The 17189-nt window shown below is 39.1% G+C and overlaps 1 protein-coding gene across 12 annotated transcripts in view; it reads left to right on the top strand.

Annotated features, from left to right (window-relative positions):
• NF1 (neurofibromin 1) overlaps positions 1 to 17189 on the top strand; it is a 210965-nt gene that overhangs the window by 27156 nt on the left and 166620 nt on the right. For all 12 annotated transcript variants that reach the window (XM_019750679.2, XM_019750681.2, XM_019750685.2 and 9 more), the window contains exons 2-3: positions 14608 to 14751; positions 16445 to 16528. In XM_019750679.2, coding sequence (XP_019606238.2) covers positions 14608 to 14751; positions 16445 to 16528 — 228 coding nt within the window. The remainder of the gene's footprint in view (positions 1 to 14607; positions 14752 to 16444; positions 16529 to 17189) is intronic.

Here is a 17189-nt window from a genome sequence, read left to right on the forward strand (position 1 = left end):
GGTCTGGGAAATTCCTTATATTAAATCTTTGGTAATTTCTTCCTTGTTAATTTCTTTTTTTTCTCCTTCCTTTTTAACATATTGGAATTGATAGATCATGTAATTTTTTTAAACCTTGTTTTATTGCACTGATCATGTAATTTTAAAAACTTTTTCTATCTCATAGTGTTTTCTTCTGTTCTTTTTCCTGGAGAGGGTCTTGACTTTATCATCCAGCTCTTTAATGTTTTATTTTATCTGTCTATGCAGAGTTAACATAGCAGGCCTGAGAGTGTTACCCTTAGAAAGTTCTGCTTGCAAGGTGGGCCTTTGGCTAGTGTCTGGGACCTTGGATTTTGGAAGGGTTCCCAGCATCCCTCGATAAGAATGGCTCACTGTGCTAAAACTGTACGAATGTGATTTATGCTGAACACCTGATTTCCATCTGTGTCTGGAACTTTGGTACATGCTAGGCAGAGGGTGCCCCCAGTAAAAACCCTGAGCACTGAGTCTCTAGTGAACTTACCTGGTAGATAATATTTCACATGTGTTCTCACAACTCATTGCTGGAGGAACTTAGCAGATAATATTTCACATGTGTTCTTGCAACTCATTGCTGGAGGTACTTAGCATGTGTCCTGTCTTATTCCACTGGGAGAAGACTCCTGGAAGCTTGTGTCTTGTTTCCTCTGGACCTTGCACTTTATCCTTTTGCTGATTTTGCTTTGTATCCTTTTGCTGTAATAAATCATAGCTGTTACTATAACTATTGTCGAGTCATGTGAGTCCTAGTAAACCACTGAGCCTGGGAGTGGTCTTGGGGAATCCTGACACACTGTCATATTTAACTTTCCCAATGTCCTTTACTGTTCTTTATTCTCACTTGATCTCTCTTTTTAAAATAGCATTCGTTAAAATCTTAATGTCATTTAGGATGTTAACAATTAAAATTTTTTGTATGTGAAGTTTTCCTCTCATTCCTGCATTGTCTTTTTTTAAAAAAATAAGGATTTTTTTTAAATTGGGGAATATTGGTGAACAGTGTGTTTTTCCAGGACCCATCAGCTCCAAGTTAAGTCGTTGTCCTTCAATCTAGTTGTGGAGGGTGCAGCTCAGCTCCAAGTCCAGTTGCCATTTTCAATCTGGTTGTGGGGGGGTGCAGCCCACCATCCCATGGGGGAATTGAACCGGTAACCTTGTTGTTACTGTGTTTCCCTGAAAATAAGAGCTAGCCGGACAATCATCTCTAATGTGTCTTTTGGAGCAAAAATTAATATATGACCCGGTCTTATTTTATGATAAGACGGGTGTTATGTAATATAATATGATATAATATATATAATACCGGGTCTGTAATATAATATAATATAATATAACATAATATGATATAATATATATAATACCGGGTCTGTAATATAATATAATATAATATAATATAATACCGGGTCTTATATAAGACCTGGTATACTACAATATAATACCGGGTCTTATATAATGTAATATAATATAATATAGTACAGTATAAGATAATACCGAGTCTAATATAATATAATATAGTATAATAGATATAATATCGGGTCTTATATTAATTTTTGCTCCAAAAGTCGCATTAGAGCTGATTGTCCGGTTAGGTCTTATTTTCGGGGAAACATGGTAAGAGCTTGTGCTCTAACCAACTGAGCCATCCCCTTTTTTTTTAAAGGGGGGCTGCCCCTCCTTTTTTTAAATTAACGTTTATTGGTGTGACAATTGTTAGTAAAGTTACATAGGTTTCAGGCATACAATTCTGTAATACATCATCTATATATCACATTTTGTGTTCACCACCCAGAGTGAGTTCACGTCTTTTTTCTCAGAATTAATTTGTGTGTGTGTTTACTTGGTTCCCTTTCTTTCATTTTAACAGGCCTTTCTTATGCCTGGTGATTCTAGCATGTCTGTTGTCGCTTTCAATATTTACTCTTAAATGTGAGAGAATTGGAAACTTATATGCATGGGCTTTACTATAGATGAGTTGGTGGAAAAGTGGCTTTATTGTTGAAAGCCCTCCAAATGTAGGTCTTTTCTTTGGGCATTCAGTTTCTCCAGGGAAATACTGCCCAGTTGTTGACTTGGGAAAATACCGTACTAGTCTGGTTCCAGGATTCTGAGAGCTAGATGGAAGGAAGAGGCTGGTCGTTTATGGTATGGAGATTTTCACTCAGTTAGGAAGTAAGAGGATTATTGTAGAAATATTATTTTATGGTTCAAGTTTGTAAAATACAGATGAAGGAAATAGTTGATTGTTTTTTTCTCTGAAATCCCTAAACTATAGACTAGATGATGGACTAGGAGGGACCACCTGTTGTTCTTGGACCACAGTTTGAGGCACACTGTGTTAGGTAATAAAGAGGTTGTTGCTAAAGGAGATAGAGAATCCACGTAACCCACTACAGTCGTGCACCGTATAAGGATGTTTCAGTCAGCGACGGACCACATATACAACCGTGGTCCCCACAAGCTTATAATGGAGCGAATGTCATGTAAGAAGTGGAAGACTATGTGGTTCAGGGGGAATTTTTTTCTTCTCTGATGGGAACGATATCTGTGGGGCGTGGCAGAAGATTCCCTCACTTGCAGCACCTCAATTGTGAGTGCAGATTACATCCCAGTCAGTCAGAGGAGCCTGTCTGCCCAGTGCTACACACTCAGGGTGCTACATCCTCCTTCCCAGACCTAACTTGATGGTTTTCAGAGTACATTACTGTAAACTTCTTGTCAAGGACCTGTACAAGGGCACAGGTCCTTAGGAGCTCCCTTCACAAGTAGTAAGTGCCACGGCCACTTTAGTGAAAGCTTTTCTGTGGGGATGTGGAGCCAGTCCCTGTACTTTGGAAATATTTTCAGGTTGTAATGATGTAAAGCACAGATAAGTTTTATTTCTTCCATCCATCCAATGTCAGAGAGAACGCTTTGTGTCAGATAGGGTCAGTGGAACCCAAACCAAATTTCCATAGTCAAAATATTGATCCTTAATGGACCCATAGACACAGAGAATAAGCTGATGGTTACCAAAGGGGAGGGGATGGGGGGAAATATGTGCATTAAAATAGTAGAAAATGTGACAATAGCTAATAGATAGTTTAAAAAAATTGAGTCCTCAGTTCTATACTCTTTCCATGTTAGACACCCTCTTTTTTTTCCTCTGAATACCACAAAGTTCCTTAATCTGACCGTGTCGATGCAGCAGCCCAAACCACATTGCCACGACAATCCCCGGCGTTCCTTTATCTCTCCATCTTGGTTTCTTATTCCTACCCAGCCCCCGGCCACCTTTCACCCCCTCCTGACGGTCACCATCGTGCAGAGCTGTGCCTTCCCCAGCAGTTTCTCCTCAGTATTCCAGTCAGGCCGGTCCTGTTCATGGCGCAGCCCTGGCAGCTTTGATGTTCTTTTCCTGACCCTGTCAGAAGGAAGCAGGGGGAGGGCGTGCGGGACAGTTTATACAGTCTGCAGTCGTGTACAGTATGTCCTAGGCCTTCACGCTCACTCCCTGACTCACCCAGAGCTGTTTCCAGTCCTGTCAGCTCCGTTCGTGGTAAGTGCCCTGTACACGTATTTTTAAAATCTTTTATGCCGTATTTTTATTGTTCTTTTTCTAGGTTTAGGTATGTTTAGATACACAAATACCATTGTGTTATAGTTGCCTGCAGTATGCAGTACAGTAACAGGCCGTGTGTATAGCATACAGCCTCGGTGTGTAGGAGGCTGTACTTTCTAGGTGTGTAAAGTGCACTTTATGATGTTTGCACAACAACAGAATCACCTTATGATGCATTTCTCAGAAGAATGTAGCCCCATTATCAAGTGATGCATGACTGTAGTTCATTCTTTTATTTAGCAAGCATTTATTAATTGCCTTTTAAAATTCTTATCCCTAGGGGATAAAACAGGTTACAAGAAAGATACCTTCCCTGCCCCAATGGAACTTGGCTTCTTGCGTGAGGGATGGATGTTAAACAACTTATCATCTGGTCATTTAATTACAGTTTGTTTGTTTTTTTAATAAATTTTATTGGGGAATATTGGGGGACAGTGTGTTTCTCCAGGGCCCATCAGCTCCAAGTCATTGTCCTTCAATCTGGTTGTGGAGGGCGCAGCTCAGCTCCAAGTCCAGTTGCCATTTTCAATCTTTAGTTGCAGGGGGCGCGGCCCACCATCCCATGTGGGAATTGAACCAGCAACCTTGTTGTTGAGAGCTCGTGCTCTAACCCACTGAGCCTTCCAGCTGTGCCTCCGGAAGCTCAGTGGCAGCTCGTTGTCTTCAATCTACTTGTGGAGGGCGCAGCTCACTGGCCCATGTGGGAATTGAACCGGCAACCCTGTTCAGAGCTCACGCTCTAATGAACTGAGCCATCCGGCCGCCCTAATTACAATTGTTTTTAAGAACCCTAAAAGGGAAGTCACTGAGGCTCACAGAACACGTATGGGAAACCTGCTCTGGGGTCCTGGGATGGCATCTCTGAAAATATGAATCAGGAAGACAGTGGGAGAATGAGAGGAGCGTGGCAGAGAATGAGACTAAGAGATTAATTGGGATAATGGTAATTGTGAGGTTAAATGAAGTGTAGAATGCGGTTAGTGCCTGGCACTTGTGCTCAATAAATGCTAACTAATGATTATATTATTTACAGGAATATTATTATGTTGGATGATCAAGTAGAAGACCGCTAGGATTTAATTTAGTAAGATGCAAGTTTGGTGTCAACAGTACAATAAAACATATCCAAAGAATCACTGAAAAATAAATCCCTTATGGTGTAGAAGTTTTGGTGTTTGAAAAGTATTACAATAAAAGAGATCACGTTTAACTTCTTCACAGTTATATCTGTAGCACCTCACAGAGTGCCTGACACATAGAAAGCTCTCGGTCTTTTTAAAAAAAACACATCTGAAATGGGTACTAGAAATTCTGGGTAACTTAGAGGCTGGAAAAGATAATGTGATTTCACAAAGAAGAAATAATCTACTTTTTTTCCCCCTTACTCAGGCATTCGTTTGGTGGTGCTCCTTCCCTGGAATTATAAATGGCCTGATTAGACTTTAAATATTATTCTTCTAGTGTACCCTTCTGTATGTAGCCAGCAGGGATTGGTTGGGACAAAGTCTTATTTTTCTTCTTTTGGGATCTGTAATTGGTGCCCTCAAGCCTTCCAGCTACGTAAACTCACAATATACTAGTTATCTACTGCTGCAAAACGAATTACTTCAAAATTTAGCCACTTAAAGAACAGACATTTATTATCTCACAGTTTCTGCAGGTCAGGACTGTGAGAGTGGGTCAGCTGGGTGCCTCTGGTTCAGGGTCGTTTTCGAGGTTGCAGTCAAGCTCTTGGCTGGGGTTGCAGGTATCTGAAAGCTTGACTGGTGGGGGAGGATGCACTTCTAATGTCACTTGCCTGATTGTTGGCAGGAGGCCTTAGTACCTTGCCATGTGGACCCCTCCATAGGCCACTTGAGTATCCCCATGATATGGCTCTTGGCTCCAGAGAGGGTGAGGGAGAGGGAGAGGGACAGGGAGAGGGGGGAGAGAGAGAGAGAGAGAGAGAGAGAGAGAGAGACAGAGACAGAGACAGAGACAGAGACAGAGACAGAGACAGAGACAGAGACAGAACGAACAAAGCAATCCAAGATGAAAGCCTCTGCCTTAGATAACCTAATCTCGGAAGAGATGCCTCCTCACTTCTGCCCTATTCTAGTAGTTAGAGTGACCAACCCCTATTACAGTGAGGGAGGGTGACTCTCAGGAGGGTGGCTGTCCCACGCTCCTTTAGTGGGATCAACCTCTTCCAGCCCAGTGTATCAAATGTATTTAGAAGTATAGGCTAATTAAACTAATGCTTGAATAATATTTTTATGTTGTTTTTGTTGTTGATTGTGATTTCCCACATTACTGAGCTCATTTGTTTGGCCATTTTGCTACTCTGTTCTTTTGGTTTTTCCACTTTCCCTCCTTGTCCTTTCTTTATTTCTCAGATTTATTCACAAAATAGTAGCTCGGTGTTTTCATGAGATTATACTTTCAACTTAAAGTTGGGGGTACTACAGATAACTGGGCTAGATATTTATAGGTTGTAGATCCTGTTAGATTCTAAATCTCAGTATCTTATAATAAATATTTCTATACTTATTGTGATACCACCAGCCAGCGGTTTTAAGCCTTTAAGGAAAAGTGAATAAAGTAAATAAATATGTTATTTGTAGGCATATTTGATTTTATTTATATGTGATTGTCATTAGTTATATTTTGTATTCAAAAATAAATGATTGCTAGATTTTAGTACTTATGGATAGGGAACATGGGCCTTCTCTATCAATTAAACTAAGAACCAGGAGATTTTTGTTTGAGTTTAGGGGCAAAATTATTTTGTAGATTTTGGATATACTTTTCCTTCCTGAGTCCTGAGTGTGAGTGTCAGACGTTGGAAACCTGACTGATTGCCAAGGGCAGTACTACCCTCAACCTGTGAAGGACACTTACAAGTTTATGTGGAACTCAGCCACTTTTTCTCTATGGAAATGCTGTTGTAAATAGTACTAGGATCTCTTCCTATCACCATCCCTCTAAAGACTGTTTAACCTATATTGAATTAGAACTGACTCAGAACTTTTCAATCAATTTTTATCTTGAAGCAATCATAAACTTACAGAACAGCTACAAGTAAAGCACAAAGTATATTTTCGTGAACCCTTTGAGTATAAGTTGCTGATGTGATGCCCTAATGCCCCTGAATACTTTAGTATCTTTCCTATAAATAAGAAATGCTACCACGTTGCCCATAACATACCTATGAAAATCAGGAAATGAACATTGATATATTACTACTGCTATGTAAGTCTCAGGCCCCATTCAGGTTTTACCAGTTGTGCGAATATTGTCCTTTATATCCAGAGGATCAAGTCCAGAGTCATATGTTACTTTTAGTTGTTATGTCTCTTTTGGCCCTTTCATTCTGTAACAGTATTTCCTTGACTTTAATGACCTTGACACTTTGGAAGGCTGTATCATCTGGTTATTTTGTAGACTGTCCCGCAGTTTGGATTTGTTTAACACCTCCGCATGATGGCATGTATGTCGTACATTGTGATAGGAAGACCTCTGATGCAGTGCTGTGTTTTCCCCATTTTATCCTACCAGCTGTTACAGTTTAGATCATCCCATTACCGATGGTGCTAACTGATCACTTGTTTAAGATGTGAGCCAACCTTCTCCATTGTAAAGTTACTCTTTTTCCCTTACAAACACACACTTATTATATGAGGGGGCTTAGAGACTAAGTATCCCCTTCCTCATCAAGCTTTAAACTTATTTAAGTATTTATTTCTACTCAACGGATGATAATCTGTTTTATCATTATTTGTTTTCATATTCAGTTTATTTCAGATTTGGCGAGTGAGAACACCTTCAGTCTGGCTTCTTTGTCCTTGTGACATGTCTCCATCTTTCTTTGAGCACTTCCTTTCTTTTTGGCACAACAAAATGTTTCAGGCTTCTCTAAACTTGCCTTGTGGCAGGGCTGGAATTAGCTATTTTTTTAAGGAGCCTTGGTTCCTTTTTATGGAAAATAGTATTTAGAAACCAAGATCTGGGGGCTAGGTGCACTTGTTACTACTGCGTTGTCATTATTTCTAAGTCCTCTAAATGGACAAAGTAAGGGAATATATGTATTCATACCCATCTGTGTGCGTGTGCATATTTACATCAATTTTTAATTTTTTATCTCTACATGTTGAAAACCGTATGTTTACACCATCTCTAATTTTGGTTCAACACCAGAGGGGTCTTTGTCATTTTCTCCTCCTCTTTATTTGTAACATCTTTCTCTGACAGTAAGAAACCTGGATCTTGTTAGTCTTAATATATTTACTTCCTTGATCAGTCACCTTTTATGTAACCAGTCTCATCACTGGCATTCCCCCATCACCGCCTACTCCCCAGCACAGATGCCCTCCTCACTCTGCGTGGGCTCCAACATCCTGGTTATCCCGCAGCCCGAGTGGATGCCCTTGCTCAGGCTCACCTGCCTTACCCTGTGGGGGCATCCTCCTCGTCCCGCTCAGACCCAGCTAGGATGCCTCTCCCCCCACGCAGAAGCCCAGCACAGTTCACCACCCCTTGCTGGGCCCCGCTCTCGTCTCTTCATCCCACTCAGGCATGGCACCTAACTGTGGGCTGTCCTCCTAACGGACACCCTCTCTATCCAGTTTGGGCTCTGACACCCTAAGTGGCCTACTGTCCCATGTAACCTTTCTCCCCCTGCTTGGATTCTAATACCCTGTGTCTGGCCGCCCGCCCTGTGGGAGTCTCTCCTTACCCCATTCATGCTCTGACATCCTTTTCTGGGCTGCCTTCCACAGGTGGGCACCCTCTTCACCATCCCCATCCTCCATTTCCTCCCCGTGAATGCCTTACTCATCCTGCTCCAACTCCTACATCCCTCCTCTTCCCCAAACACACACATGTCTACCTTGCTCTGCCCTTCCTAATGGCTTTTGCATTGAATTATTGTACTGAAGGGAAGGGAGAGCAGGGGAAAGGGAAGAACCAGCATTTTTTATGGGAACAATGTAATCCAAGTTTATGTTTGACAAAAACAAATCTTCCTCTGCCTTGTTAGTAGATATATGGAGAATCTGGCAAGGGCATTTGGGAATCTGCTTTTGGAGCTTCATTAGTGGTTGGGACCACTGGTATGAATAGGTATGAATAGGTCTGGGGCTTCTATGTATAGAAAATTTTGGCTAGTCTTTAAGTTCAGAATAATAGGCAGAGAAGAAACTAAAGCAAGAACTGTTTAGGGAAGGATGAGGTTGAAATTTACTTCTTGGCAAAACTGGTTTAGCTCCATGCTAATCTCCTTGCCCCCAAATATCTTTTGAATATATATGTTAATTATTTAATATCTGTTTTATGAGCTCAGTATTAAACTTCAGAATGGTATCAGTTCCCCTAACTTTAGTCATTCATGCACTATCCATTTAGCCATGTCCTATATAATTTACTTAGCTTTAACAACTTTAAGTTGGCTTACCTTTTTCACTTAGCCTTGTCAAAGGAATAGTGTACGCTTGATGTGCTAATTGTATTTCTTAAATTGCATGTTAAAACTTAAAAAATTTTAAATCCCTTAGATGCCATATAAAGTCATGTTACATATCAGTGGTGTGGAGTCCACTTTGGGAAATGTGTTCATATATCCAGTATAAATATTTGATAACCTTTTTCTGATTTATGTTGTTAGCTGATGTGCCTTTTGGTCCTAGTATGATTTTTTTTTCTAGTTGCTTTATTCCTATAGTATGATTTTTTTTCTCTCATTTAGATGAAAACTTTTATTGAGTGAATTTTAATGTCATTCCCCACCCCCATCATGATCTGAGGGGCCTTTTAGAAACTGGTTAAAGTGTACACAGAAGCAAAAATTTTAGCCTGTGACCTTTTGAAGAATTTTCTGAGTGCAACTAGGAACAAATTTTCCATTGTTCACAGTGCTTTGCTTAATGTTATGCTTTCTCTTTCTTGCTAAATCCTCTTATTTGTTGAAATCTTGTATCTTAAGTAGCTAACAGGTTGTTAATACAGATCATAATTAAAAGGTGATTATTTTTATTCATATAGTTTAAATCCTTTTATATTTCTGTCATAATATCCAAAGATTTATGTATGGTAGCATGAAATGTTTAAAAAAGAGTTTAATTTACTTTTTTTCTCAATTGGGAAAGTAATACGTGCCAATTGAAAATAAGAGGAACTCATAAAATAAAGAAAAAAAAATCTGATTCTTACTTCTTTTGTAGATACAATTACCTTATCTTTTTAAAAAAATTTTGTTGAAGCTTTATTTTTTATTTTACTTAATTTTTAAAAATACCCACTATAGGCATAGTCATTTCTTTATTATGTGTTCTAGTAGTACTTTATTTTGGAAAAATGTAGAGAGTCACAAAAATTGTCCAATTTTATTTTGCACTTTTACCATTATTAGTGAAATGAGCATATTTTCATAGATTTACTGGTCACTCATCTTCTGTGAATTGCATCATATTTCTTCAACAGTTTTAACATTGAATAGTCTGATTAATAGATAATACAACCTTATGTATTAGTTATGTAAACCTTTTGGCTGCTGGTTGTTTGCGTATTCTTTTACTTCCTGTTCCTTGTCTTGTTTTTTTTTGTCAGTGCTGTAAGGTCTTTTTTTTTTTTTTTTCCTTTTTTTTTCTTCAGAATTTAAACATTTTTATATAGGCAAATATACCTGTGTTTTTTTCTTTATGGCTTCTGGATTTGTCTTGCTTAGGAAAATTTGCCTTGCCTCAGTGTTATGAAATTATTTTTTAGTATTTTTCCTAATAGTTTTATGGCTTTATTACTTTCACAGTAGGCTCTTAATGTCTCTCTCTGTCTCTGTCTCTTTCACACACACACACACGCACACACACACACACACATTTTAAAATTTGGTATGAGTTTTTTTTAGATGCATAGCCAGTTGTTCTGGCAATGTTTTATTGACAAATCCATTCTTTTATCACCGATTTGAAATACTACATTTATCATATTAAATTTTTATGTTATATACATACTACTAATTTGCTCTATGACTTCAATTAGTTTATGTTTATAATGTATTGGTTTTGTTATAAGAGCTTAATACTGTTTCAGTACCTGATGCAAATCTTCTCTTGTTGTTTTTCAAAAATTTCTTGGGTATTCTCACAAATTTATTCTTCCAATGAATTTCAGAATCAGCTTGCCATTTTAAATAAATCTATAACATCTCACTATTTCTCCTCTACTGTGTTAGCCTAATTTAAGGTACTATTGTCTCTTACCTAAACAATCTTCTAATACTCAGCAGCAAGAAGGCTCTTTTTAAATACAAAAATCAGATCATGTTACTTCCTTGTTTATGTCCCTTTAATATTTCCTTCCCCTCTTTTCGTTATCTATTGCTGCATAACAAGCTCCTCCAAAGTGTTGTAGCTTAAAACAACCTGTTTGTTTTGCTCACAATTTTTCGAGTCAGAAATTCATGACAAATTCAGCTGGATAGTCACCTTTGTTCCACATGGTGGGGCTAGAATGGCTGGGGCTGGGGAATCCCTTCAAATATGACTTCTTCAGTCACATGTTTGGCACCTCACTGCTTCTTGCCACTCTCTCTACGTGGCATTGCATTCTTCAGAATCTCTCCATGTGGCCTGGGCTTCTCACAGCATGGTGGTCGCAAAGTAATCACACTTTTTACATGGCAGCGGGCTTCCAGGAGGAGGGAAAGAAAAACTGTCAAATCAATTAAAGGCTTTGCCTGGAATTGGCAGTGTCCCTTCTGCCATATTTTATTGGTCAAAACAGTCACAAGACATGCCTAGATGCAAGGGAATGGAAAAATAGCCTCCACTTCTTGAAGGTCTTATTGCAGGAAAGCTTATGGGGTGAGCGATACGGTGACCATATTTGGAAAATATAATCTGTCATATCATCAAAATCAAAATAACTTTGAAGCTCTTAAAATGGCCCATAAGGCTTTCCGTGATCTGACCCACATTTTCATCCCTATATTTTCTTCTTTTGTTCCCTTTGGTTTAGCCACAATGGCCTCTTTGCTAGGCTCTGAATACGCCTCACTCATTCCAACATCAGATCCATTTTACCTGCCACGTCCGCCTAGAACGCTCTTCTTCAGACTGCGTAGGTCTTCCCATGCTCTTACTTCATTTAGGTCTCTGCTCAACTGTTACATCTCCACAGAACTGGCCTAACCACCTTATCTTACGAAGTCTTGGTCACTTACTAACCTGTAATCTTGTATTTTATGTACGTAGATGTTTGTGCTGTTTATGGGAGCCTGCGGGGGCCTGAATACACCTTTCTTCCCTCCCTGGCTTCTGAACAAGTTAAGAATAAAAGAGTAACGATGGAGACCTGAACATATATGAAATATATTTATATTGGTCAGAACAGCAGCTTTGAATTTATTTTGAGTTTGATGGTGTGGCAGATTGTATTTTCCAAATATGGTTACAGTATCTCATTCCACATGCTCTCCTGCTATAAGACGTTGCCATTCTCACATCAAGAAGTGGAGTCTGTTTTTCCATATTCTTGCATCGAGGCAGGTCTGATCAATGTGATGATGTTGGAGACCCACATGAGCCTACTAACTACATGTCAGAATTAGGCAGACTTACTCATCCATCCCAAATACTGTTTTGTTGGTCATTCCCCTCTGCACTGCTAGACCTTTGATCAACGCTTGGCATGCTGACAGAGAGGAAAATTCTTGCACTTTGTAGCAAGCCTGGTTCCAAGTAAAGAATGGTAGAACTGAGTTGTGCGTGCCCAGTTATTCTCATTTTTATCAATCTGACTAACGGGGGGATGAAAGGCAGGGAATAAAGGATGTGTCAAAGATGACTCAGACCTCAGACTTGAGAAACTGGTTGAATCGTGCTACTGTTCACTGAGATAGGACGCATGGTAGGAAGATGATGAATTAAAATTTAGAAACACTAACTTTGAAGTGTCTAAAAGATACCCATGTAGAGATACCAAAGAAGCATTTGGATAACACATTTGAAGATACAGATTTGGTAATAGTATTAGTTTTCTACTGCCTGCAACAAACTACCACGAACATAGTGGCTTAAAAATACACAAAATTATTATCTCACAGTTTTTGTGGATCAGGAATCTGGGTAGCTGAGTTCTCTGCTCAGGCTTGCACCAGCCTGAAATCAAGGTTTTGGTTGGGGGCTGTGAGCTTATCTGAGGCTTGAGGTCATCTCCCAAGCTCACTGTTGTTGGTAGAATTTAGGGTCTCACAGTTGTCAGACTGAGGCCCTCAGCTCCTAGAGGCTGTGTGCTGGGCTTTTCCCACAGTATGGTAGTTTGCTTCTTCAAGACCAACAGAAGGCATTTTTGCTACTTCAAATCACTTATGGCTCAGCTGGTTAGGACAGGCTCATTCAAGATAAGTTCTATGATTAACTCAGAGTCAACTGATTAGAGACCTTAATTGCACCTACAAAGTCCCTTTCACCATATAATAGGGTGTGTGTGGAGAGATTTAGTATAAGGAATTGGCTCACGTGATTTTGGAGGCTGGGAGGTCCCATGATCTGCCATCTGCAAGTCGGAGACTCAGGAAAGCTGGTGATGTAATTCAGTCTGAGTCCACAGGCCTGAGCACCAAGGGAGCTGAAAGTGTAGATTCCAGTCTGGGTTTGAGGGCCTGAGAGTCAGGAGTACTGACGGCAGGAGAAGATCAATATCCCAGCTCAAACAGTCAGGTGGAAGGGACTGATTCTTCCTTTCTCTGCCTTTTTGTTCTATTCAGGCCCTCAATGGATGATGCCCACTAACACTGGGGTCAGGGAGAGGAGCAAACTGCCTTACTGAGTGCAGCTACTCAAATGCTAATTTAATCAGGAAACACTCTCAGAGACACACCCGGAAATGTTTAGCCCAATGTCTGTGTACCTTGTGATTCAATCAGGTAGACACAAAATTAACCATCACAGAGGGATTTGGGGACATTCATGAACTACATTGCAGCCACTACCATCTTCTAAAATCCGCTTTGTCTGGTCTTTCAGGTTTTTTTCCTCCATAATCTTTGTAGATAACATTATGTAATTCTGTAGCTTCTGTTCTGCCCCTCCTGTAAACACCAAAAAATGCTTTCCCTTTTTTATTTAGTATTTCTTTACTATCAAATTTGTCATCTGTTACTAACTGACTAAACAAACTTGGGCATGCCACGTGGTCATTCTACTTTTAGTTGAACCATTTTAAAAAGGAGAAAGCTGGGCTTGGCTTGTTTATTCACAGAGGAACCTCACCAGTGCTCTCCATTCAATTAGTAGGATCCAATACTCAGTAAACATGTGCATGATGCTTTCAATACAAGATGCTACTGTTGAGCAGAGTAGACATGAACTCCTTGGTTTTACAACCTAACTCATTCTCAGATAAACGTAAATAAACATGGTCCCCTTAAAGGATACTTTCTTCTATGAGATTTAGCTATTTGTTGTGCTGTTTGTTACTCCCTCAACTGTAGTTGAGGGTGGTTATCTTACCTGAGTCCGTCTTACTCTGTTTATTCCAGGTTATGCAGCTTTTTTCTCATTTTTGAACAAGCTGCTGCTATTTGCCATTATTGACTAGAGGTCTGGGGCATAGATTTTCTTGGTCTGCTGTTCTCTTAATGCTTGAGTTCAAGGTCTAAGGGAAAGGATCTTGTGTGTTTTATTGCAGACGTTCTCTGAAATAATGTTTAGCTATAAAGAAAAAGCTCTATTTCTGTGACTCATTATTCTGTCTTCTATCGTGCTGGGTAAGGATTTAATTTGGTACATAGAGATTTATGACTTCCAGAAAGAAAGCTGCAAAATTTGAAATTTCCAAAGAATATTAGATTTGCTCTAAATGCTATTAGATATAGAAAATTGGAGCTTGAAATACAAATATAGGTAACAGGTTGATAAATTTTCCCCCCAAATCTCGTGATTTTTCAATGAGAAATAGAGTTTTTTTTAGTCATTTTCAAGTGTGAGCTAACAATTTTGTTTTTTTTTCAGCTTCCAATAAAAACAGGACAGCAGAACACACATACCAAAGTCAGCACTGAACACAATAAGGAATGTCTTATCAATATTTCCAAATACAAGTTTTCTTTGGTTATTAGCGGCCTCACGACTATCTTAAAGAATGTTAACAATATGGTAAGTTTTGGGTCACTGTTCTGTGGGGAAATTTATTTTGGCTTGTTTTTTATTTAAATATTTGGAGCAGTGTATTTTGCAATATAGAAAGTCATTTTCTGTAAACTCTGGGTATAAACATTCACCTTGTTTTGTGGATAAACACAGGCAACCTTTTAACTTTCATGTAAGCTTCGCTTCTTTCCCTTAGATACTTCTCAGATTTGTGACCCTGTCTCCTTCCCATTATTTTTCTGGAATTAGGATTTCATACAAATTTTGTGTCCTGTAGGAATTGATCGTAGTAATCTATTAAAATATTTTCCTTAGCTTCTTATGTGAATATTTACATATTAGATTGTCCCAGTCCTAAGCAGAGGGTAAATAAAATAGGGCCTTGTAGTTCTAAAATGTGAGATTCCTTTTATGAAAAGAGTGTTCTATTTCCTGCCTCCTGTGGCCTGTGACACATTCTATAATAGTTAGACCACCCCTTGTTGAAACAGTTTTCCTCCAATACCAGTTTCCTCAAGTTAGTCCACTGTCAGAGCGTATAATTGCTTCTTTTTTCCCCATTTTATAAAATCTGTTTGCATTCTTAGACTTCAGAGTACTCCAACTGTTCTCTCTCTGTACCTTTGAACACATTTCTCCTGTCTCTTTCAGGTGATTCCTTCCTCCCTCTCAAGTCCTATCTAAAATCTCCTTTATACTCAGTTTCAGATCAGCTGATCTGGATATTTCCTGACTAAATCCAAACTGCTCTTATTGTCTTTAGCACTTATAACCACAACTTGTGTTGTTTGTGTTGAGCTATGAAACTGACTTCTGATTGTAGATTGTGGAAATCTGTTCCATTTTTGTAGTCACATCATCTTTGGGGTGTTTTCTTTTTGAAAAACTGATTAGATAGTACCCAGACTTATACGAAACTGATAAATTGGAGGTGTGAGCAATCATTTGTGTTACAAAGAAATTTTCTCTTTATGGAAAAGAAATCAAAATTTTCTGAAAAAAGCAGGACTTTTAATAAATATATAAAGTGATTTACAGAATACATTTAAGGTTTAGTGGAACTCTTCTGTCGCCCAGTGCGTGGGGCAGAGTGATAGGATTTTACTTATATAATAAGTGGCCATGTTCCCAGTTAGATTGAAAATATTTTAATATTTGGAACCTTCTTTCAAAACAAAAACAGTATTATGATATTGGCATTTATTTAGTACTTACTGAGTAAATTGAATTGTGGAAACCATAGTCTCTTGTTGGTAAATAGTACAGTATTCAATTTAAGGATAGTGAATGCTTAAATGTCACCGTAAGTGGTATACAGTGTTTTTTGCTATAAGAATTTAAACTGATTATTTTGTGGCTTCAGTGTGGTTAAGTGCTCCATTCAAGATTCTGGTAAAGATCTGTACGTGTATGTAAATCTTACATATTTTTAAAGTATAAACCAAAGTCACTACTTTTACTGTTACAAGGCTGATAATGGCAGACTGTAATAAATGCCAGCATTTTTGTTTGCTTGATATTTATTTTGTGTGAGCATTAGGATAAAATCAGAAATAATAGAGTTAAATACATTATAATCTGGAAGATAAAATGGAAGACTATTGATTTTCTTGATCCTTAGACCCTCACTTTTCAGATGTGTGCTGATTGTGGAGAGTAATAACCAACTTTTAGTGTTCTGAATATCTTTTTCTTGTAGAGGATATTTGGAGAAGCTGCTGAAAAAAATTTATATCTCTCTCAGTTGATTATATTGGATACACTGGAAAAATGTCTTGCTGGGGTAAGTAAATCTGTTCTTCAATAAGCAGGTTTCGTGAGTTTAATTTTGAGTTGATCTGATGTACCAAAGTATAGGTGTGGACAAGAACAGTCATATGGATTTTTTTTTTTTTTTTTGGTCTAAGACATGCATATGACTTTTTTTAAAAAAAGATTTTATTGGGGAAGGGGAACAGGACTTTATTGGGAAACAGTGTGTACTTCCAGGACTTTTCTTTTTCCAAGTCAAGTTGTTGTCCTTTCAATCTTAGTTGTAGAGGGTGCCGTTCAGCTTCAAGTTATTGTCCTTTCAGTCTTAGTTGTGGAGGGCGCAGCTCAGCTCCAAGTCCAGTTGCCGTTGCTAGTTGCAGGGGGCTCAGCCCACCATCCCTTGCGGGAGTCAAACCAGCAACCTTGTGGTTGAGAGGACGCGCTCCAACCAACTGAGCCATCTGGGAGCTCAGCGGCAGCTCAGCTCAAGGTGCCATGTTCAATCTTAGTTGCAGGGGGCACTGCCCACCATCCTTTGCGGGACTTGAGGAATCGAACTGGCAACCTTGTGGTTGAGAGCCTGTGCTCCAACCAACTGAGCCATCTGGGAGGCAGCTTAGCTCAATGTGCTGTGTTCAATCTTAGTTGCAGGGGGCGGAGCCCACCATCCCTTGCGGGACTCGAGGAGTTGA

The sequence above is a fragment of the Rhinolophus sinicus genome, linkage group LG15 (assembly GCF_036562045.2).
Source record: "Rhinolophus sinicus isolate RSC01 linkage group LG15, ASM3656204v1, whole genome shotgun sequence".
Classification (NCBI taxonomy): Eukaryota; Metazoa; Chordata; class Mammalia; order Chiroptera; family Rhinolophidae; genus Rhinolophus; species Rhinolophus sinicus.